Source organism: Corvus hawaiiensis, chromosome 6, assembly GCF_020740725.1.
Source record: "Corvus hawaiiensis isolate bCorHaw1 chromosome 6, bCorHaw1.pri.cur, whole genome shotgun sequence".
NCBI lineage: Eukaryota > Metazoa > Chordata > Aves > Passeriformes > Corvidae > Corvus > Corvus hawaiiensis.
In genome coordinates, this window is record NC_063218.1 from 14,051,643 (window position 1) to 14,076,965 (window position 25,323).

The 25,323-nt window shown below is 35.6% G+C and overlaps 1 protein-coding gene across 2 annotated transcripts in view; it reads right to left on the reverse strand.

The window, feature by feature from the left end:
* Window positions 1-927: 927 nt before the first annotated feature.
* The window catches only part of VRK1 (VRK serine/threonine kinase 1), a 35,747-nt gene continuing 11,351 nt past the window's right edge, over window positions 928-25,323 (reverse strand). Inside the window, exons 4-14 of one of the 2 annotated variants that reach the window (XM_048307786.1) lie at window positions 23,374-23,443; window positions 22,895-22,982; window positions 21,367-21,475; window positions 21,133-21,225; window positions 19,993-20,125; window positions 18,641-18,761; window positions 17,714-17,772; window positions 16,691-16,869; window positions 16,344-16,364; window positions 12,617-12,710; window positions 928-2,604 (exon numbers count right to left, since the gene is read on the reverse strand). In XM_048307786.1, coding sequence (XP_048163743.1) covers window positions 2,522-2,604; window positions 12,617-12,710; window positions 16,344-16,364; window positions 16,691-16,869; window positions 17,714-17,772; window positions 18,641-18,761; window positions 19,993-20,125; window positions 21,133-21,225; window positions 21,367-21,475; window positions 22,895-22,982; window positions 23,374-23,443 — 1,050 coding nt within the window. In that variant the 3' untranslated portion in view covers window positions 928-2,521. The remainder of the gene's footprint in view (window positions 2,605-12,616; window positions 12,711-16,343; window positions 16,365-16,690; window positions 16,870-17,713; window positions 17,773-18,640; window positions 18,762-19,992; window positions 20,126-21,132; window positions 21,226-21,366; window positions 21,476-22,894; window positions 22,983-23,373; window positions 23,444-25,323) is intronic. The other variant, XM_048307787.1, reaches the window with a different exon arrangement.

A 25,323-nucleotide genomic window follows, 5' to 3' on the forward strand; every position in this document is an offset into this window, starting at 1 on the left:
ACTGTCTCTCCAGATATTTTAGATTAGCAGAAAATATAAACAATCTGTCTGCAAAATGTTCAAGCACTAAAAGAAGCATTCTGTGCTTCATTATCAATATCCTCATTACACCATCAGCTGAAGTGCCGACTAGTTCTCCTGTGAAGATTTATCATGTATGGTGGCCACTTTGAAACATAGGTAGCGTAGTCTTTAACATTCCCTACTCAAGTGTCTCCCTGCTGTGCCTGTAAATGTCAGTCCAGTTTTTTCACGGCTGCGCGCACAGATTAGAAACAGCAGGAGAGCTTGGGAGTATGACTACAATACTAGTAAGGACACTTGTCTTCATGGCACTGCTCAAGTGATTCTTGGAATGCAGGACCCTGCTGTTTTCTAATATTTACACACAACTGGAGTCATCAAGAGCAGTAAATGCAGTCTAAAGGCAGCTTGCTTCTTTTGTGTTAGGGGCTTTACTTTCGAACAGGGATGTCAACAAAATCCTACTGCACCCTCCGCCTCCCATAAAGTGCTGTATTTCCCCATCAGTGCTTTGCAAAGCAGCAAAACACGTGTGTGCAAGCACACACTGTATGTGATCCATATGGTAGCGCTGCGGGTACAATCACAGCCTTCCCCTCTGCTCCTCCTGGCTGTCCCACACTTTAAACACTACTGCAGTTACAGCAAGCTGGAGCCTGGGGTTTTGCAGTGCCTTGTGAGCACAGACAAGCCCTGAAACAACAGTCACCTTGAATAAAAAGCACCCCTTTCCTTCACAGAACACTTGCCAGGACATCTTTTTCCAGGACATTTTTGGGGTGGGAGGAGGTAGGGGTGGCTTATGAAATTCGCTCCTCAAAACATTTTTTTCAAATATATAGAAATAACTGTTTGTCGCACTTGGCTTTGGTAGTGTCAAAAGAAAACACACACCGTGAAAACTTGGAAAGTAATCAAAGGAAGTTTACTGGTAAATAAGTTACTAAAAAAATAAAATGTCAAACAACTGAAGTACAAAAGAATGACATTAACTTTGAGTATGTGACAAGGAAGAGAATACCGTATGCCTTCCTGACAATAGCTATTCAGAGCAGTGTAACATACTTTCTGAACAAAATGATTAAACGAAGACATTAAAATGATAGTTTGATTTGAGGAGTTTTAAACATGACAGAGGCTTTAGCAGTCCTATTTTTACATCTGAAATGAAGAGAATGCTATGCTTAAAGTTGTCAGCCACACTTTGCTAAAACCCAGGAAAATGAGCCTAACAGTCAACAGAAATGAGAAAGCACCTTTTAAATGTGGTATTCCAGTTTTATTTCAAAACAACGGATTCCCTTGTTACAAAACAAAACCTCATCATTCATTCATTCAGCATTTCATGCTACAACATACTTATTTAATCTCCTGAGCAGTTACTCAGACATTATACAATCAAGCAAGCTGGACATCCACACAGACACACTCTCACTGGCTCATATGGATTCCTTTTGATTTGCCCAACTTTCAGTTGCCCTGATAAGAATGATGTTCATGCCTTATGTGTATGCTGCAGTAGATACATGAAAAGTGGTAGTGTTTCACACTGAAATTCAACACTATTTTTTGACTTACAACTCTGAAGAGAGGACTGAAAGCCAAGCAACAAAGTACTTTTACAAAAGGATTTGGAAGATTACATGCTCCTCAAGTACTGAAAAGGTAAACCATTATGTTGCTATGAGAACTGGAACTAGATCCTGCACAAAGTTACTCACAATTATAACTTTTCCAGTCTTTTCACTAATATAAAAAGAAAACCTGAGGGGGTGGTTGAGAATAGGCATTGGTTTTTGGTTGGTTCTTTTCTTTGCCCTTGGCCCTTTGTCTAAAATTCTGGTCTCTTTCTTCCCAGAGAAATTGTAAATAATTGGAAAAGTGATATAAACACAAATACTATGCAAAAAAAAAAAGGCCAAAATTCAGTACCTGTCTTTCAAAGAATTGTTTAAATGCATTTTATACAAACTAGAATGGAAGGACATGATTTTTGCCTTATGTTCTGGTTTTAATTCAAACACTTGAAAAATATTTAAAAGCTATTTCTGCTTTTTCAGACTTCATCTCAGTGTACATCTATGTGACCACCAATATGACTTTACTCAAAACTGTGAGAAATCAGATGCAACACTGCTGTTTCTTATATAGTATCCATAATGAAACTATTAAATAAGGCTTTATCTCTACATTATAAAGCTGGAAAAAGGGACTCTCTTTTAGTTTGCCTTTAAGACATGAATTCATGTATATAAAGAATAAAAATGCATCCCCACTTCAAAAGTTGGCAAAATTTTGCATTAGTATCTAAGTATACATAAATTATGCAAATATTTTAATAAAACATTCAAAAACAGGTACAAACAACAGTCCGTGTTTTTATAGGAGTCATCATTTAAAAAGGAAAGAAATAGATTCCAGTGCTACAAGAAAAAAAAAAAAACCAAAACACAGAAATGAGCCACTGAGCAACTTAATTTGTTGCTCCATATATTATTTACTTCTGGAGTCTCTTTCTAGTTGCTGTGTTTTTCTTGAGTTTTGGTAAGGTCATCTTCTGGGTTCTGGCAGCAACTGCATCTGCAATGCAAACAAAACAAAAAGACTTTTTGTTAAGCAAAATAACAAAAACAGATCACAAGAAAATACTTTTAGTCTTAAAAGGATAGATCAACTCAACTCATTCATTGAGCTTTAAATGGGGATGTGGAATATGACATGGACAGAGGAGAATCTACAACTATTTCTGGGCACTGACCGTCTCCTAAAAAACACGTTGTTCAGTTCAACTTCTCCAAGAGTAGCATCAGATGGAGTTGAGTCATTTTTTTAGCTCATCTTCACCAAAAGAATTAGATCCTCTATAAAACCTACACTTCTCCTTCCTCCTCATGTGCCAACTTTTCATTTTATAATGCCTTCCAGTATTAAGCCATTTTTTGGACCTTGTGCTAAGCTCATCCAGCTCTGGGATCATAGTCTAACCCCACTCAGTAACTACCTACCATGCAGAGCTCATTCACGCACTCCCCCTCCTCTCCCCTCCCACTGGGAAGTGGAGGAGAATTGAAAACAGGAAAAAAACCCCATGGATTGAAATAGGAACAGCTTAATAATTACAATAAATATAATAATAACAAAAGTAAAAAGAAACAGATTAATTACCACACTCACAAAAAAACCTCACTGACTGATGCCCAGATCACCCCCAGCAGCAAGTGGTCCCTCCCAGCCAATTCCCCCATTTTATATACTGGGTATGACACTCTGGTATGACATTCTCCCCCCATTTATATACTGGGTATGGAATATCCCTTCGGCCAGTTTGGATCAGCTGACCTGGCTGTGCTCCCTCCTGGCTTGTTGCACAGCTCCCCATTGGCAGAGCACAGGAAACTGGAAAGTCCTTGACTTAAGGTAAGCACTGCTTAGCAACAGCCAAAACATCTGTGTTATCCACATTATTCTCATACTGAATCCAAAACACAGCACTGCACCGGCTACTAGAAAGTAACTCTATCCCAACTAAAACTAGAACACTTAGCAATGAAATTTTGATCTGGTATTCTCACAGTTTAGTGAGCTGTGGCATCTTAGAGCATTCTGAATGGAGCTTATACAAGAGGAGGTGGAAGGCACACAGGTGTGAAAAAAAAAAAGAAGGAAGATTTCTGATTGGCAATGTCAGCTGTTACATCAGCTCAGCTATCAGTGCAACTGTGCCCACAGATTCAAGCTATCACTTGACAATATTTTATTAACAAAGGTAACAAATAATCCCATCTAAATAAGATTCCTAGTAAACCTGGCAGGCAGGTTGTTCAAAGAGACCATACCTAAAAGCAATAATAAAAACCTTCCTGCACTTTGATTCCTTCCTGCCTACTACCAGGGAAAAGGAAGAAAACAAAGCACCACAGCTCATTTCTGTGAATTGTATTCAACTGTAGTCACTTTGACAAAAAAATATTACACATAATAAAAATTTCTATCTTTTTGCATATACAGGAACAATGAAATATTTCTCATCTCCTCATGTAGTTTTTAATTATTTTTTTCCTTCTTAATCCTAAATTCCTCCTTGAAGATAGCATGCCTCATTACTTCAGTTCTTGCTTGTAAAGCTATATATAATTCCACTGTCCATGTCAAGAGTACAGGTAAAGAAAAGTAAAACTGAATTTCATGGAAGTCCTTAAGAAAGAAGCTGCTTGCTTAAGACAACAGCCTTTGAACAGTAAGAGTCACTGATCATTCAAGCTCAATGAGTAAATTTGGGGGAATCAAGGAGGCAGACAACAATGCAAAACAAAACAACTTTACAAAAGAAACCCAGCAGTATTGTGTATAGCTCTGGGCTCTATCCTACAAAAAAGGTCTGAGAAAAATGCAGAGAAAAAGTGGTCTCCAGCTCTCTAACAAAACAACAAGAAAAAATTGAATTTAACTAGTTTATCTGAAGAAAGTAAAAAAAAGAAAATTGGAGACATATGATGTGCAAAAAGTTGCTGCATAACATGAGTGTGATTTTCATGTCCACAGCAGCTAGAACAACCACTAAGCTTAAGGGAAATTCATATTAGGTAATAAAAATATCAAAAGAAAATACTTCCTCTTATCAAATCCTTTGTAATAGTAAGGATAGTTAAGTACTACAAGTGGTGTTGACCAGGGAAGTTTTAGAATAATCACACAGGTTTTAAGATAAAATATTAGCATGTATGAAGATTAACACCAACATAAATTGATTAGATTGGTGTATAGAGCAGATCTCCTCTTGATGTCCCTTATCTCATCTTCCAATCCTACGTACACTGTTTTAGAAACACACAAGTCTTAAAAGAAATAAAACTGTGCTTGAGTCAAAAAATTAAAATTTCTATAAAATCACAGAAGTTCCTTCGATAAAACCAGAGTCACAACTTTCCCATTTAAATTGCCTTCTTTGATGAAAAGAAGGACAGTGAGAGATTTGGAAACATGAAAACACAGCTAACGAGCAGATAAAATCAGGTATTATTTAGGTGACTTCTAAGTTACATCATAGGTGAGAACATCTGAAAACAGAACCATACAGAGATTTTAGACTCTCAGCAAACATCATGTAACTGAAAAATATCTAGCAGCAGACATGCCAAAAGTTAGCAACTGCATCACTTGCATATGCTGAATCTACACCTGACAAAGGCTAAGCACATGCCAGTCCCCAGCTAATGGGCTGAAGAGTTCCAGCAATTGTAGCTCTTAACCAAATTTGTAGTCATCATCATTAAATAAAACAGCTAACATCAAAAGAAGCACAAGTGGTGGAGTACATTCATCAGACACTACAAGGTTTCCTTTCTCAAAAAAAACCCCCAAACCTAATGTCCATGCATACATGCGCATAATCTTACACACATATTTTGCTCGACCTCTTTAAGAAACAAAGGTCAGTAAACCTGGAGTGGTGGATGATAGGGTGGAGAGTTCTCCGGAAGAGATGTGCTCAACTGGTACCCACACGGATGAAGTTTAATCATCTTTTCTGTGTGGACACCCCAAGTGCCACAGCAGGACAGTCTCAGGACTGACGTTGCTTTAACTACATGCCAAATGTGTTGAATTGCCACAGTTAACCTGAGAAGTGATAAGGTAGGAATGAGACTGTCCCTAATCTATGATCTTACATATGCCACTGCATCAGATCTCAGTGCAATTTTATTCCCAAGAATAATTTTGTTACTAATTTAAGTAATAAATACAGACTTGTGATTTCCAAAGCAGATAAACTTAGAACTGCCAGTTCTTCAAATCTTCCACTGATCACAGTATCCCTTTTCTCTTGCAAAATGTGCTTCAGTCGTATTTCAGCTGTCTTTGTTGGTATCAAACAACTAAGTAATTTTGCTAGATGGGTCTCTAGGAGACCTTTTTCCTTCAACTGCCCCTTAAAAAAGTTCTACAGTCATCAGATTGAAAAAGAAAACAAGAAAATGGAACTCATACGTTTGCTGTTTACATATGGAAGGAATAAGAAAATAGTGTTGGAAGACTATGTTCAGCAACCAGCTGCACACATCAAATGGGAACTTAGGGCAGGCTGCAACATTTAGTGAGTTAAACAGCACCCTTCTCCAATAAGTTTGGGCAGTTTGAATATGGCACCAATGAGGAGATATTTTTAAGAAGACAAAAGAAGAAATCGTCTTTTAAGAAGATTTTAAAAAGATGAAGTCTTTTAAGAAGACTCTTCTTTCTTTTAAGGAAGAGTCCTCTGACAAGCTCTTTCCCAACTCAGACAGGGAACCCCTGCATAACTGAAAAAACTGGTGAATAACACTTCTCAGACAAGCGTTTTTCAGTACTCTGAAGCCGCTGAAGAAATTGCAAGGGCAACAAATAGTAGTTGCGGCTAGTTGGCTTTTTCTACAAGAGCTAGCAGCTCTTTTTCTACAAGAATTCAGAAATGACTCAGAAAAAAAAGAATGGAGAGACCAGAAGAATGCAAATATGGACTTGAATTCCAGTAAATATATGTCTGTGGGGTGGGGATGAGAGAGAAAAAAGTCAGTAAAGTTATGGGATGGGGCTTGGCTTTAGGTACTCTGTTCGGCCAAGTACTCCTTTTCCTGCAACAAATAAAGAAAATGCTTTACATATTCTCATAAGGAAAAACATCAGAACACAAGAATGTATTATTTATGACTTTATGCCTGTGTATTTTTTACAGATAACATCAAATATATGAGTGTTCTTTTAAAAATTTTAATATAAAATTGTTCCAGATGAAACTAAAACTGGTTTACTTCTATTTGTAAAAATTGCTTCACTGAAGATATTCCAAAACATAATTGTACATACACAGAAACCATTTGTCCCATTCAGCATGTGTCTAAAATTAACCCTCCTCTTCACCATACAGCAATTTGCAGGAGGAAGGCAGTTTAATTCAAAACATTACTTGCAATCTTGAAACAGGTTAGTTTCCTGTAAAAATCTGAGTCACTGCAGTACAATTTTTCTTTCCTGTAGAAAAATTTCACTTGCAAATTTTATATCTGAGTTCGAATTGCAATACCTGTTCAACATACTGCAATTCATCTTCAGGTCACAGAAAAACAACCAAAAAAGCAGACATCACTTTTTTTTCTTAAATTACTTGATTCTACATGTAAAGTCATTTTACAAAACCTTACACATGGAAAAGTTTTGTTACAAGTTGTTTTCTTTTAATTTAATACTTTTTATTAGCAGCAAACACAAGAAAGTCCCATGAAATGTAACAAGGAACTTAAATTACTTACATTTTAAGTGTGTTTAAGTGCTAGAAATGGTCTGAAGATCTTGTACAGAAATAAGCTTAAAATACAAAGGTAGACTCAGTAAAGAACTGTGTTCCAAGCACACACAGAAATACACAGTAACACTCTCATACTTTACATGTTGGACACTAATTTTTTCTCTTTATTGTAATTAGTGGCACATGTTCAAATTAATTCTCACTGAATTTGTCACTTGCAAATTGTCAAAAAAACCCTACTATTTGTGAAGAACCATAAAGAGAAATTAAATGTAAACCAAATCTATTTTAACCTTCCTATTCAAAATATTTTAAAATCTTCAAACTTAAAAGCACCTCCTACCACACCTTTTCTAATTTAAATAGCTTTTGAAAAGCCTCAAACAATCTTTGGACAGGTCATAAAAAGAGAGATCACTTCATACTGTGTTTGAATATACTTAATGCAAAATACAGAAGTGAGTTTGTCAATTTTTCAGGCAACTAAAAACATTATTTCTCTGCTTTAAAACCCAGATCTTCCTGTTAATTTCTAGATATAACATTGCAGCACTTTTAATTGCTTTTAACTGCTAGAACCAGACCACATAAGTCTTATACTAGAACATTTAATTTGCAACACTCCTGAGACAGGTAAGGGAAGATGAAGAAGGGCACAGAAAGGGACAGATCTTTCAGTCACTAAACACAGAGATGGATATACCACTTTAAAACTTACATCTACTTCCTCCTGGAGTCTGTAACAGATAGTAGTCAATACCAAATCCTCCACAAGAAGGAAGAGATGAATTACACAATTAGAATTATTGTGAAGCAAGTTTCACAGAAAATAAGGTTTTAGGGTACGAAATTGAGATTAAAAAAAAATCTACCTCTAATGTGGGCATTGGTACAGAGTAGAAAGACAAGTCACAAGTTGCACCATAAAGAAGCTCAAAAAACAATATGATTTGCTTTCTCCTAAAGCTTGGTGACAAGGCCAATAATTCTCTAAATGCAAAAATGCGCTTAAGTGGACATTAAGTAACGAATCTTACTTGAATAAAGAAAAAAGATTTAAGGCAATAACCCAGATACTGATTTATGCAAAGGCATGCAAGGTAAATAAACATAAAGCTAAGTACCTATTAATTGAGAAATACTATTAAACCACCATTTTGGAATGTTCTTCTAACCAATCCATCAGTATGACTGTTTTCATATTGGAGTGGTTCCCATAGTTCTTTATTTATACTGCAAGCGTAACCAAAGACCCCAGTTAAGGCCTTAACACGGTGGATGCTATCCAGCAATACTGACATGCAGAATTCCTACCCTCAGTAGTATTGCCTATTTTAAAAGTACATTAAAAAATACAGTACTTTCATTGTCGTAGGTATCTTAGTATTTCTCTTTACATGTCCTATTTAATAAACCCCAAAACTGTCTTAAAAAATTCAGAACAGAAAAAAGGCTATTCTAAAAAAATTCTGTATTGCAATCTTCATCAACCCCGAGATTTAAAAATACCTGCCAGGGTAGTCATTTCTATTGTAGCTTTGAACCTAAGATTACTCACAAAACTCTTGTTTTTGCAGCATTTATGTGATTTTGACTGAAGATACCTGTACTATCTGCTTATTCCACCAAACTGATCAAAAATAAGCATATTAGTCCTATCATATTATGCACTACACCCCTGCACGAGCGTTGGTGGATACATACAGTGTATGCCAAAGTTTGGCATTCTGCTTTAACAGTATCGTCGTTTATAAGACTGTATTTTACTACTGTACTTGAAGGCAGCTAATACTGAAAATGGAGCTGCAACAGAGTGGGGAGAAAAGCTTCTAATTTAAATAGAAATCATCTCTTCTGACAGCATCCTGGTGGAGATACATTGGCTAACATAATACTTCAACATCTTCCATATTGCTTTATAAGGCTTGCAAAATTCCACTTTTCAGGAAAGCCTATGGTTTCATTATGTCAAGGAAAAAAAAGAAAAAGCTGATAACATGCTAATATAAATAAAAAACAATTTAAGAATGTCACAAAATTTCATGCAACTTATTTTGGAGTCCAATACAGTTTGTTTCTCAAGCAAGTTTCTGAAATTCTGTTTCCAAATAGAGTTGCTCAACAGCTCTAGAAACACTGATGGCTGACAGAATTGGAGGAGGAGAAGGCTGTTAACCACCTCATCTGATATGGCCACTCTTACACTGAGAACAACCAGGGGCAGCTGACAGCAGAAGCAAGAATTTTCAGATGTCTGTCCTTTCTCAGTGCCATTCTTTCCTGCTCCTCCAAGTCCACAGACTCCACAGGCTCCCCAGCCCCAGCAGTGGCAGATTTCATTACTGGCAGAGTTCCCTATAGCCACTGAGCACCTTAAGGTACTCTACGTGCCACACAGCTGATCAGGATCTTTTGGGGATAACTAATCTTTTGAACTGGATAAGCCAAACTGCTTAAAAATCTGGTTAATGCTGATGAGCTGAACTGCAAGAGGCTGCACAGCTCCTCTTGTCACTGTTTTATGTTCAAATACTTACGAGATGTTGTTTGAATACCTGAAGAGCAACCACCATTCCACCATATTTATGCCCCTTACAAACCAACAAAATAGAATTTCAACAACTTTTAAAGCATTCCGGTATGACTTCACTTCAAATTGTACAACTAAGAGGTATGAAGAAAACATCCATTTTTACTGAACTTCAAGACTTTTTTTTTAGTCACAGGAAAAACACAAAAACTAGTCAGATTTGGAAACAGAGTTTTAAGTATTTCTATAATAATCAGACCTTTTCAAATTATAAAAGCATCAGAATCAGAAAAGATTATGAAACAGTTGCCCCTTCCTTCTACACAGGTTTATGAATCACATAATAGTTGGTAAAGTTTTTAATTCCAAATTTGGAGAGAACCAAATGAGTAAGTACATGTATCACATTTCACCTGAAATCATTTCATATACTCCCTCTACTTGGTATTCATTAAACTGAGTAGTGTAAATTAGAGCCATTTCATCTGTAGCTCTATTGAACTAGCAAGAGTAAGTTCTTCTAATTTAAGCTTATGTTGAAAATCTATATAGCCTCCCAAATACCTTTACTTGGTCTGAGAAAACCTCATTGCTTACAAAAAGCTGATGTTACCAACTGGATTGCAATTCTTCAAGTTCTTTTCCATCTCCTTCTATAAGAAATTCAATCTACAATCCCAGGAAAAGGTAGTATAATATATTACAAGAAAGGAAAATATGTTCTGCACATGCATTTTAAATCGCAACCAGAAAATAGTCAGCTGTATTAAGTATTTTGTTAAAAAGTCTTAAATTATATCTAAAATGCTAAAACTATTGTCAGCATCATATAAAATAATTTTATTGCCTTGAAAGTATAATCCAATTACCACTTCTTCAGCCACTGACAGACTAGAGAATTTATAATAAATTGAAGTAAACAAGTAAAAAGGCATTCAAAAAAGAGAAATAATCACTGGTCTTAATGATTACAATTCTATAATATGAACAGCTGAAAATGAACAAAGCAGTGTCACCTCCTGGAATAACATTAGCTTCATTCCATGTACTTTGTACCATACAGTTTGAGTAAATATACCAGGGTAAATCCAGAACCCACCAACATTATTACTCTTTGAAAGGTTATAGTTTCCCATCCTGCAACACTCCTTTGTCAAACTGTTTTTAAACAAGGATATTTGTTTTGGGGTAGACTTCAGTCCTACTGCTTTATTATTTTTATACTAACTGACCACAGACAACATCTGGTATTTTAAATGAAATTATAAACCATAAATTCTTGAGGAAAAATATCTTTGCTATTACTTGAATTCAGTTCACATTTACATAAAGGCATTACAGGGTTGGATCCATAAAGCAGTTTGACTAGACACTCGCCATCAGCTTACCCTATACAGATCTGCTGAAGATTTCTCACATTGCATTTTCAATAATCCTACTTTATCTGTCCATGACTTTTTCCAGACTGCACTGAAACTATGCCAAACTATGTTGAAAAAATAGCTTCAGCATTTTCTATCCTTATAGCTAATCCTTTCCTTGTCTTTAAACACGCTTGCTTTTGGAAGCTGCTGCTGTTAGCCCTTGGCTTTAACATTCTGTGAAGAGGAATCCTGAGGAGTCAGCATGTTCTAACAGGGAACTGGACAAGACAGGAGGACAAAATGAATGAGCAGAGAATGAATGATGGCAAAAGAACAGGGTTCAGCCACCAATTTTTATCAGCTAGCAATTCTACCAGCTTTAGGCACTACATAATTGGAGCATAATCCTTTCTTAGACAGAAACTTGAAATATTTTAACTTTATAAAGTTAATCTAAAAAATAAATTGTGAAAGATCAAAAGCACTTGCACTGCTAAAGGTAAATGGTTCTATTGGGTATTTTATGGCCACGTGGCTAGGTTTTGGTAAGCTGAGGTCAGCTTCAGGGCTAGAATCTGTAGGGAGAGATCAGCTGCTCTCCTGTGCCTGACACAGCCCTTTCCAGATGGCTCCAATACAAACACACTGTAGGCCAAAGCTTCAAAACAAACCCACTGCAGGCCAAAGCTGAGCCAAATTTGTTTGTGGCACCTCTGTGGAAGCATTTAAGAAAGGGGAAAAACCACTAGACAGGCAGAAAGGAAGCAGCAGTGCAGGGAGAAGAGTGGGAAACAGCAGACAGAACACCAAAGTCAAAGGTGGAAGTGGTACTCCACTGCACCAGAGAACATGTTCCCTGTAGCTCAGAAGACCCAGAACGGAGGAAATATCCCCTGCAACTCATATGAGAGCCCAACCTGGAGAAAATGGATATTTCCTGAAAAAACTGGGCCACTTCCCCCTCCCCCCGCCCCCACAAAGGACTGCAGCCCAAAAGAGAGAGCCCACACTGGAGCAGGGGGAAAATGTAATGATGAAGGAGCAGCAGACACCACAGCACACTTCCCCTCCAGAACCCCTGCACCGAACAAGGAGAGTGGTAGAGGAGTTTAGGGTGAAGTAGTTAGCTTGAGTTTTAGAGAAGGGGAAACAAAGTTGTTTGTCACTATCCAAATTTATTTTAAATTTGCAATATATTACATTTATTTTCCCCAAGTTGAGTCTGATTTGCCCAAAACAAATAGTAGATAGTAATAAATTTCCTCATCTTTGTTTTAATTCATGGGTTTTCTCAACCTATTTTCTCCTTCTGTCCCACTGAGGAGGGGAGCAAGTGGCTGAGTGGCGGTTTGGACTTTAGCCAAAGTATCCTGCCACACCAGTACATGGGACTGCCAGAACAATGTTTTGACTTACTAGAAGTAGCAGCTTTCTTTTTTTTTGGACTTCCTGTATCTTCCATTTCCGCCTCAGTGCCCTCACTGGCTGCAGCTGCTGCCTTTCTTCTTTTCTGAAGAAAAAAAAAAAATTTTAAAAAATAATAGCAATTGAACTCAAGAGCAGGAAAGACTACACAAAGTAGAAAATATAAAATAAGGAAATACCTTGTGAGGATATTATATTATAAAATGTCTCCAGTCATAGAGAAAATTTATTCCTGTATTAAAACAAGAATACTAGTACTAAGCTATACACAACTTAAAACAACAGTTCCCCAATCTGCAGATCACTTTAGAAGTTGAAATTTTAATGTATGAAAACATGAGGTTTTGTGATCATAACTTGGGATGTTTTTTAACTTACACTGAATAACTGTCACAAAAGGAGCAATCTGAAAAACTTAACACATAAAAACATTTTATCCTAAGTTCCTATTAATTGGGTTTCTCTAAAGCAATTACACCACATTAAATTCAAGTTTATCTGGATTCTTGCTTCTTAAGGCTTTCTTTGCACAGTTTAAAAGTAGCTAATACCCACTTACAGTACATTTTTTTTTTAATAGCAACGATGGGTTCTGTTCCAAAGAGAGGTATTTGGGAAATCTGAACTGCATTCAAGGTACATTATCTTAAAACCTCTAAATGGATAGAACTCTTACTATCTGTGTATTACAATTAATCTTACTATTGCAAAGTATTCCTGAAGTGGTCATGGAAAATTATTGTTTTAAGCCACGATTTTTGCAAAGGATGAACTGACCTGCATCAAGCATACATGAAAAGCATTGAACACTGGAGTTTTACCTTTCCTTTTTCTTTATTTTTTTATTTTTTAATTGTGTGAGACTAGAGCTTTACTAACACAGCTTTAAAAGTGGCTACAACTTCACACAGCTCACGAGAGAAGGGGAGAGTGCATTACATCTTTCCTTTCCAAAGTGTTGCTTCATGATTACCATCTAAACCCTGCTGGGCTGAACAGATTGGTTCGATAATTACATACAATAACTGCAGTGGGCAGGTAACCCTCAGCTGGCACAGGGCAGCTCCCCTGTGAGAACTTCCATATGCAAACTGCACTGATGGAGTGCATTAGGTACATCTTTCCTGTCGGTGCACAGGCCTGATTACCGCCAGCCAAGACTCCAAGGTTAGTATGTCAGCAGATTTGTGATGCATTAGGCAGGAATAAACACAGACACTTTTGTTCATTCTGACCAAAATTAAGGAGGACTATTTCAGCACTGTACTGCTTCTACATGAGAGATAATGCATTCCTCCCAATTGTACTAGGAAACATTTTAAACGCTCATCAGAAAAACAGATATTCAGTACATGTTACACAAAAGCAAAATACATTTATCTTGTTTCTAAGCTTATTTAATAAAAAGTGGTTTCTTAATCTTGATGCAGGTGAATTACCTAGCAGTAGAAATCAGGGAGCATTCATCTGACAAAAGCAACACCTGCACATCTGAACCTGAACATTAGAAGGAACCACAAATCACTAAGACCTGTATTTTTCCAGGCTACTTTACTCCAAATATTACCCAGCAACTCTTCAGCACTGAACAACAATAAGATGTGGTCCTCGCTCTAAATAATTTAGTCGAGAGCTTGAAATACTTCCTTCAACACATGGTACTGCTAGCTTCTTGTTTGGCTAGAACTGCTATAGAATACCACACTCACAAACCAACATGCATTTACTATTTAAAAAAAAAAAAAAAAAAAAAAAAGAAGAAACCTCAAGCACAGCTGTGAACTGTGTTTCACATACTTATACATCTGAGGAAACTTGAGCCATGATACAGAAAATAAAATGCTAACTTTTAATATAGCAGACATCTGTGACTTTTACCCAGATACCAATACTGGAGAATGACTCAGATTCCAGAACAACCATGCTTATATGTAACATATAATGCCCACCATGGCTCAATTAGCTGACAGCACAGGAGAATCCTACATTCTAAGAATGTATTTACATAGAAGCTAGAAATATTATCTCCTAGCTGTGAAACAGCATAGCTTCAGAACATCAAATAACACTGTTTTAAGAAAATATTATGGTAAATTGCACCACAAGAAATGGAGAATAGGTGTGTTAAGACCTGTTGTGATTAAATGATCAGTAGAGCCAAAATGTCATAGATATTTTGTGTTAGAGGTCATAATCTTCTCAAGGAGGGATGCCAGATTGCATTTTTTTCAAATTAGGTATTAAGCATGCCAAACAAAATTCAGCACTTGTGATCCTGGCTTTCAGAGGCGAAATGCTACTAATCAGTGGCAAATTATCTTTATGGAGAGTAGTTTTTAATGAAGTTTGGAATTTGGAGCTTATCTTTAAAACACTAAATCATCTTCTACCCTAGCCTATACTGCAGCTGCTACAAAGCCTACAAAATCCAGTATAGAAGGAAGAGTCATCTGTCCTGGTGTTTGGACAAAAGCAAGAGGGTTATGTTAACCTGATGTCCATCAATCTTATTCTGTCCAGACACTCCAGCAGTAGCTGGCATGAAGTAGCATTAAGCCCACCGAAATATGAAGCAGACAGCTGAAAATGCTCACTCAAGGAGGGTGGTAGCACTCCCTTTTTTATCTAAGTGCTTGAACATATTTGTGACAACTGAGCAAGCTAACCACACATATGGTTCTCAAAGTATATAAAAAAAAAGAAACCCAATCAAAAGGCTTACTTCTATTTGATATCAGGAGGTAAGAACCTATGGAAAAGTATTATCCCACCCTTTGGGAATGGTCTTGACTAATATAGGCTAAAAAGGTGTCGCTAACCTATGACAAAAGGTAAGATTTTTTAAGTTTTTATTCCATTGAAAATGTGCACCAGACATTTCTGCTGGACAAGGACATTAAAGGTCACAGCTGTTGGCTCTGCAGCAGGCCAACTTATTCAGCAAAGAAACCAGCCAACCATTAAAACCAGATTATTTATGTCCCCAAAATACAGGCCTCAAGCCTTATCAAACCACAAGGGGAACAGAACTTATGTTATCAAACTCTCCTTTTGGAGAGACCTTTACACTCTGTTCAGCAGAAAATATTAGTACAGAGACCACAGCTGTATGATTTTAGCCAAAATACTATTTACTGGGCAAAAAGAACTCAGAAAAGCTGGACATATATCTTCAGAAGTCTTTAGAATACCACAGGTTTTTTTCTTTCCTGCTTTTCCCCCATCTTTAACACACTGCTGATCATGTCAGTAAGCAGGCAACATACTTGGACTATTATCCTGTACTGTAATTCTCAGTTCCCCAGCTCATGCAAAAGGAACCAATGAACTGCCCACCTGCCATTAACAAATGCAAACAAAGAAGTAATAAATGCAGTTTGAAGTATAAGATAATTGTCATTATTGCCATTATGTGACCACTTTTTCAGGGTTATAAGCTGTTTTAACATACACCTTCCCTAAAGCCTAAAAAGTTCTTAATGCCATATTCAAATAAGAATTCAAATCCAGAGTTTAAGGCTTCTTAAATACAAAGAAAAAAAATACCCCTAGCCAACCGATACAGTTAAGACTCAAAAGTAACATATTGGATCACAGCAAAATCAATATGTAAATTTCCAGAATCAAATACTTGGCATAAAGATGTTTACTTAAAACTAAGCTTTGAACTAGTCATGGAAAAGAAACTAATATGGAACAAAAACTAGACTTATCTTACCTTACATGTACTTTGATCCATCTGGAGTTTTACCAAATTAAAGAAATAAGTAAATTAACCAAATGTTCATCTGTTCAAATGTCATTATAGCTAGGTATACAAATTTTGTTACCCAAGGTACTATCTACAATGAAAGTACCTCTATAAACATCACTCTATATCAAGTTTTATTAAGAATTAGTGAAGTTGAATTAGAGAAATAACGTGTGCAACCAGGACTTAAACAAATCACTATTTAATTATTTGTTGCTGGATGAAAGTATGACACCTACTTCCAACACCACTAACTCTTACTTAGCTCAACAAAATGCAATAAAAGCTGACATTATTAATTTTTAGAGTAAAACCTTTTGCACGGGATTTCTTTGAAAGTCTCCATTCTCTGCCAAGCCAAAGTCAAGCACGCCATCATCTTTTTGCCCAATGGCCTTGAGACCTTGCAGAAGTATTTCTCGGAAATGCTGATAAACAGGTGTCTCTTCATAGCTCAATAGCTTCACCTTTTCCATATATTTGGCTATTTCATCTAAAGAAATGGCACCTCCAATTAATTTCTATTTGAAAACATTTTAATCATTCACTTTTACTAGAAAAGAGACAGAAATTATGCATGCACTACTCATGCTATTTTTGAAATGGTTATTTATAAACTTATAATAACTATGTTTTTACTACAACACATTTTAGAAAAAAATTATACCAAGGTTCATTACCCAGTGATGACAGCATCACTGTTTTTTACATGTTTATTGCAATGAAGAAAACAGTCAGTCGTAAAAAAAGGTAATAGGCTAATCTTCACCAATGAATGCTTATTTACATGGTATTTCTTATGTCTATATTTAAAAATGTGGAAAAGGAAATTCAATGTTATCTCAGAACTTCATCAGTTCAAGACTGAAACATATACTAAATAACACATGAAACATCAGACCACTGAAAAAACAGACAAGTCACGGTTGACAGAGAAAATTCTTCTAATCACCAGAAATAGCTGGAAATAACTAAATATTAAGATCCCAAGAAAGTGTATTTGTAATAGAGTCAGTTAAAAAAAATAATGTACTCAGCAAATCACCTCTGCAAAATAGGAACAATCTATACTTCAAGTTTGCATTACTTACTAAATTTCCATATCTAAAATTCACTTGTGAAAAATCAATTTACACATCTCATGTTTGAAATTAGTACTGTCCTTAACCAGAAGCAACACAGTGTCTGCAGTGCATAAAACTGCAGCCAAAAGGAAGAGTCTAAACTTCTCTTAAGCAACAATCTAATTCATGCCACTTTGTTGTTCCTGATTGAAAGGACGAATTAAAGTAGGTACAAAGTTCAGTGAACAAGTATTTTAAAATAGTTCCTCTTACCTGGTTTATCTTTCCCAGGAAAGCATTTGTCCATCAAAATGGAAATATTATCTCTACATCTGAAAAACAAAATTAGTCAAAAAGACTGTTTCTTTTGAATTTTCAATCTTGTCCTGCTCTGATAAACTATTTAAGTATCCAGTTTGGGCCACTGTCAGATACAAGAAACATACTACATAAACCTCTGGTATGACTTAGTATGGCCATTTGTAGGTGTGCAGCACACTTGAGAACCTGATGAATGCCAGGTGGGCTACCTGAAACAGTTGCTGATTGTTGTAAAAGCAAGTAGAAGACTGAAGATAAAGAACTGGTCCATTTTAAACTCTCACATACCAATGCTAAGGAAGCCAAATAACAAATACTTGTTAATGAGATAGTAACTGCTATGCTGGGACAGCTCTCTTCATATTAAATATCTGACAAGACATGGTTGATCTGGGCTGAGGGGAAGGCATGTTAACATTGAGGCTGAGGGACAAAATGAAAAATAATTTTAAAATCCCATGATGGTAGTCCTCTAGCTGGAATGATGCTCAAAGATATCTAAGATTCTCCTTTAGCCTTCATTTCTGCCACATGCATCAGAGCATGGTGTTAAAGGGACTCGTTCTCCACACTTTTCTTCCCGTAAAGCACAGCTGATGGTCACCTGCATCCTGCTAAGAGTGCTTTTGGCTTCACTATGGCAATTCTAAAGTGACAATACCGCAGTGCAAAAATAAACATTTCACATACACAAAAGAAGACAGCAGAACAGTACAAGTGAAGTTTAATTACAAGTCAAGGATACATGAGACACAAAGGGAAAATGAGGGATACAGAAAACAATAGCTACTCACCGAGAGGGAACATACTGAAAGTACAAAGCATTTCTACGGAAAGATATTTTCATTTTCAAAAGAGAGAAAACACGTAGTTTCTCACCTGATTTTTGAGTCTCTGACAAAATTTGGATCTTTCAAATTATCTTCCCATGGTAGACGGCCACTAAGCCAATGAATCATACAGTAACCCAAGATCTCCAGATCGCCACGTCTTGATGGTGCTAAATATAAATACACATATGAATAAACCAACCGTAACACCAGCTAATAAAGCACACACAGTTTAACAACAGTAAAAATTTATAAATATGTTAAGACAGTGCTAACAACGTAACACTACCATATCTGTTACTTATATCTTTATTTTAGCATGAAAGCTAGGAAGGAAAAAATATTGTTCCTACATCTGGAAGGACAACTTCATTTTCAAGTCCTTTATCAATCTCCTATTCAAAGACATGACATGCTGCAGTTATCCCAATTTGGGAAGCTTTTTAAGTACTCAGGTTGTGGAAAAAATAGAACAAGTTAGTGAAATGATTGACTTTCTGTTCAAAATAGTTTTTACTTCCCTTCTTCTATAAAAAGGTAGAAGTGCTGAGACCCCACCTCCCCCAAAAATAATTCCACAATGCTGAACTATTTTATGTGGCCTGGAAACTGAACGGAGGACAGTATGAGATCAGATCCCTAAGCCTTCACAAAAAAACCCCACCCAGAAACAAGCAACCACAAAAAAAGCCTCACCAAAACAACACCACACGTACACTGACCACGGACTACACTAGAAGTATAAATTGGCAAATCAAGTCATCTTTGGTTATGTTCAGCTTTGAGTATCCTCAAGCAAATAATAATTTTCAACAACTATTATTTTTTGCAGAACACACTCTTATGCTAATAAAGCAAAATTTAAGAATTAAGAAAATGAAGTTGATATTCACTATGAATCTTCAGTGATTAATCAGATATAGACCTCTCCTTTCCATATTCAACCTTTTCTCACTCCTTGCGTTTTGATGGTCAGTGACTATAGGCATAATTAATTAATTAAATGAAGTTTATTGAGTTAAAATAAAGAATATTTTCACATTGATAACAACAACTATTTTTCTCCTAAAACCAGGACCTATTCTTCCATCAAGATCTCACAAGCACGATTCCATTTCTGCTTGGTTAATATGAAGCAATATGCTGAACCTCTTAACAGTCTTTATAAATTAAGGAGCTCTAGTTAAGAAAGTTACATTAAAAATACAATTAGTAAAAGTTAGTAAATGAAAAAGAAGAAAAATGCCATCATAGCACATAAGGAACTAAAAAAAAAAAAAGGAAAAACATTTTTTTTTACAACCAGAAACCTGGTTTGTTTATTTGCTGCACTGAGTTTTGTAAAGTCTCATTTATACAAAGGGATACACAAATGCCTGTTGCTGAGTTTTACATACTTACCCACACCCTTGTGTGCATCAATACTGGTATATTCAATAGTTCCATCATGGCACCTTTTAGGATCTTCTTTATATACTTTGTGAGCTCCTTCAGGACAGTATCGGTAGGCGAGTCCGTAATCCACCAAGTACACCTAGTAATTTCCACAAATTATTCTAAGGTTAAACAACTATAAATACAAAAACTACACAAATGATAAATGCAACTCCCAACTATTCTCATAACTTCCTTGAAAGTATTAAGAATGGTGAGTTGTTCAACTTTGAATGATTCTCCGTACTTTATTAATCTTAATGCATATGATTTGAAAACAATGTCAGATAGGTTTTATTGTTTTCCATAAAGCAGTCTGATCTGGAAGTCATTTCTTGCTGCTACAGAAGGCAAGTACAGTACAACAATTATCACCAATAAAATCAAATTTAAAAAAATACCAAAAAAACCAAACCAAAACAACTAACAAGCAAAAAAAGAAGTAATGTCCGTAGAGTTATAAATACAATCACTCTGCTACCCTCTTTAAAGCCAGTTGACCCATTTGAACAATACTACATACTACTACTACTCACTAACAAGGGTTACCTTGAGAGAACTGAAATTATTTTACATCTTTCAAAAGCTAAAACATTTGGGCAAGAACACATACATAATTCTGTAACTCTAATATGCATTGTTTGAATGGTAAAGAGAGTTAAAAATGCAGAAAAATGAAAGACTTCCGTAAATCAAGTGGAACAATCAACACTTTAAAGACCAATTTTTCCAAGTAACAGAACACTTATGTGATGGATTTCTTGAACAAAGCAATGAGGTAACAATGCAGACAGGCAAACATAATTTACCAGTGTGCTATATAATTTTAGGCTTCCACCTGCAAATACTTATTTGTGAGTCAATTTTTTTTTAATCTCAAGAGTTTCTCTAGAATACTATTTAGGCCAAATAGTCAATTGATAACTGTCCAGCAAAATGCATTAAAAAAATCACAGAATATTAACTAGATATAAATGTCAAGCAGAAATAATGTTACCATATACATTCTTAAAAATGAGCTTCTGCTAGATTTCACAGGTTCAAAGCACTTTCATTGTTGTCAAATAGAAGGTTTAAAACATGAGGAGTAAAATGCATTATAAATACCTGATTAGGGTTCTTGTAACTCAGAAGGAGGTTTGCAGCCTTGATGTCTCCATGCACATATTCATGCTCATGGACATATTCCAGAATATCAAGCTAACAAAACAAAAGTCATGTAAATGCAGTACCGAGGTCCGCCCACCAGAGGACCCGGACTCGGCACAAAAGTGGGACTGAACTGAGAGACTTACAGAGGGAAGACAGATTGAGAAAACAAAATGTATTTTTTAAACTTACTATTCTCAGGCCTAATTGTAGTACAGTTTTATGGGGAAACTGCTTTGCATTCTCTTCATATATCTTCTGAAGATCTCTGCCAAATCGGTCCATTATCATAAATCGATAGCTAAATGCGAGGACAAAAAAAAATAAACAAACAAAACAAAACAACAAAAAAACCCCACCAAAAAAAACAGCAAAGTTACTGAATTGTACTTAGCAAACTATTTTATCTGTGTTAACTGTACTAACTAGTGATTGAATATGTCTCTCAAAAGAAACTGTAGGAAATACGTGACTTTTTTTAACGCTGTACATCAATTCTTACCTTTTTTATATCAGCTACTCAAATGCTCATCCATCAAAAGAACTGCTCTTTATTCTAGTTATGCAACACAATAACAAGTACTCACAGAGGAAAACATCCCTATTGTAACTCACTATAGGTAAAACTAAGCATCATCTACTTACAAAAATACATTTCTTAGTTTTTATAAATGACTTAACATGTCCACTTACAATGTTCCTTCACTGAAATCTACTGCAAACTTTTTTTGACCTACTGTTAACAACAAAAACCTCTCACTTGCTGAAGGTGTTCTGCTATTCACTGCTATGGACAAACTGGTTCTAGAGCTATAAATGTTCATAGTGGCTATATTAAAGAAATTTATGCACTAAACACTGAATGCAAAGTCACTTTTATTTGCAGGATAAAATAAATGATAGATTTACTTTTGCCTCTCAAAATGAATGTTGTTTTTACATTAGGTTAGTTTCACAGTTGAGGACCTACTGAAACACTGATATTTCCGACATACTAAGGCATACACGCCGACCACACAAAGAAGTCTGACCTACTGTAAGCTCTTCAGTAAGCAGAGAATTACTAAAACTCCTTTGCAGCACAGCTGTTTAGAGAACGGCCACTAGGAAACAAGGACTATTACATAAACAGGCATTAACATTAAAGACCAAGTAACAAAAACCTTTCCTGGCATGGAACAATACTAAAAACTATCCCTAGACTTAAAACAAATTTAACATGGGAGTAGCAATTATTCTAGCTCACAGATTAAGCAAAAAAAAAAAAAAGCCCTATCCCTAGGGAAAACAGAACAGGTTTGAGTGAGTACTAAGTCCTTAATATTTGTGAGTGAAAATACTCTTTAAATGCACGCAACAAGAAAAAGTTTGAAGGTAGTCATATTATTCCAGGACGTGTACATTAGAAATTGACTTTAATTAAAATATAGAAAGCTTCTAAACCACATATACATAAATAGCATCATTGTATTACAGCAACGTTCACAAAAATTATAAAGACTGTAACAAACACAAATAGAAGTAACAAAAAGAATACAGATAAAATGTATCTATTTATATAGTCCCTAAACACACCCCACCATGAACATGAAAATTTGTAGCAGAAGTGAACAACATTAAAATAAACAGAAAATACACCTTATTAAGTAACTTAGGCTAAAAGAAAGAATGGTTGTGGATGAAATAAATTCCAACATATGTCAATAGAAGATATATTCACCTGTTTCCATTTCTTTCATGCAAGCCAGAACCCCAGTATCTTGGTACACCTAAATATTTCAGTTTATGGGACTTAGTCCACTTCTGAACTGAAAACACAAATAAAGTTAAGTTCATGAATTTGCATGAGTAGAGACATACATAAAAAGGGAGCAGTCACATTGCTTACTGTTTCTGCGTACTCTGAGCTGTTTCTTTCATGGAAATATGTATGCAAAGTATACAGTAAAGTTAGTCACATATCCATTGTAGGGACAGAGATGCAACTCAAGTTTAAATTTAGACAATACCACCAACAGAACTACAAAAAACTTCTTACCAAAACCCTCTAATTTACTATATATATGAATTAGATTTCAATAATTTAAAAATAATTTTGAAAATAACCTAAAGAGATTCTCAAAGTTCAGCCTTATTTCTACAGGCTCTATTTTCCTAAATACTTGTAGTTCATTAAAAACATTTTAATAGACTGCTTACTTTCATCTGGCTTAGCAGCTCGCATGTAGAACTTTAACTCAGTAAAAAGAGGTCCATTCTGGCTGGGTTCCTTTAAGACAATTTAAAATTCATTAAAAACTGCTCTGTTAATGACTAATAATTATTAAAAGCTCATAAAATGTAACATCCACCCTATAAAAACACATTCTCCCTGAAATGCTCTACCTGATGCTGATAAACTCAATAGAATATCTTGTTTTTATAAAAGAAATTTAGCTCTAAAAGCTATTTTTTATTATAAATGGCTTGACATTAAGGATATCAGAGAATACTGCCCCATAACAAAAGACTAAAGAATAAGAAATTAACTGAAAAGTATAGAAATATTAACAATTATTGGCAGAAGTTTAGCAGAGAACATTAAACAATGTTATCTCAGATTTTCCAGATTACAGCTGGATTGCATCAGTTGTAGTAGCCTTTAGTGATCTTAAAATAACACCTGAAATGATTCAATGAAAAAATCTTAACAAAAGTTAAATTCTTGTTGAACATAAAGCATTTTGTTCCCTTATACAGTAGTTGACCAAGATAAAAGTAACAGAGGATTTCAAAATTTTTCTAAATTACAAGAACTACACCTATTTTGATTTCAGAGTCTACCTTGTATTTAATACATTTCAGTTCCATTTTCAAGGGACAAATCTACAGGAAGCATGTCTTACAAGTAAAGCTCAAGAGAGAAATTCCTATGAAAACACCAAAGCTTTGAAATACTGCAAGAACAACAGATGGGCAAGTATCTTGACTGTACACTTCCAGAACTTGGTAAGGAAAAAAGAAAGTAAAACATGTTCTCAATTCTTGTAATTTTTGAGTGATTGATTTTGAGATGAGCTTAAGCAATATATTTTTGTCAAGTTACTCATATATATCCAAATTCATTCTCTCTCTTGAAAATACCTGTTTTAGAATATCCTACACTTAAAAAATAACAAAATGGATGCAATTACTGGCAAAAAAACTCAGGAATAATACAATCACATGACATTAGATACACATCAATCTTAAATGTGTTTAATCTTGGCTTTTAAATGCAGATGTAGTGATCCAGCAAATTGCTAAAGGCCAGGCTGTAGTACTGAGCTAAGAGAGGCTCGCTGCTGCTCTCATCTCACCGGAGCAAGGCAGAGCTCAAATGCGCCCCTGACCGCGGGCTTTGGTGCACTGATGTGAGGGCTCGGAGGCACAGCTGGACAGGGACACGCTGGAGCAGATACCACCAGCTGGGCACCACTCCTGGGCCTGGACACTTGATTACAAAGCTACAGCCTATCTCCACCTCACTTTCTCAGCAGCACTGCCCTGATAAACAACGGAGCCAAGACAGCTTTCTGGCATCTCCTTGTGAGAAGGAACCAGGAAGAAGTAACAAAACCAAAGACAGTCAGATCAATTGATCAACACAGACAAACTTTGGTACCTGCACATTAACTTTCACAGTTCGTTTATTTATCCACAATGTACAACAAATTAGAAATACTGAGATTATATATGCAGAAAAGAAGGGTTAAATAGCTGAATTCTTCTATGGCAGCTATCTCGAACACACATTACTTGACCTATTCACTTGATCCTACGTAACATAATCTATTAATACCCTAACTTATTAGAATATGAATTCTTATATACAATTTTCATTCCATTTACACAGGTTTGAACAACGTTGTTTTCCTACTAAAATACAGAAAAAAATTAGGTGTTAAAAATTCATACAGTATTTATCTATAAATAAATTATTCCACAAAAATTTATGTCTCAGTGCTGAAAAAGAGATGTATCTTTCTCTGGTCAGAAAGAAAAATCTGCTGTCTTTTCATACTTGGAGAATGGATAAATGATTTAGCCATAAACCAGATCTTAAAGTTAACTATGAACGTGTTTTCCCACAGTACCATTAATTCTACCTACAGATAAATAAATGCATAT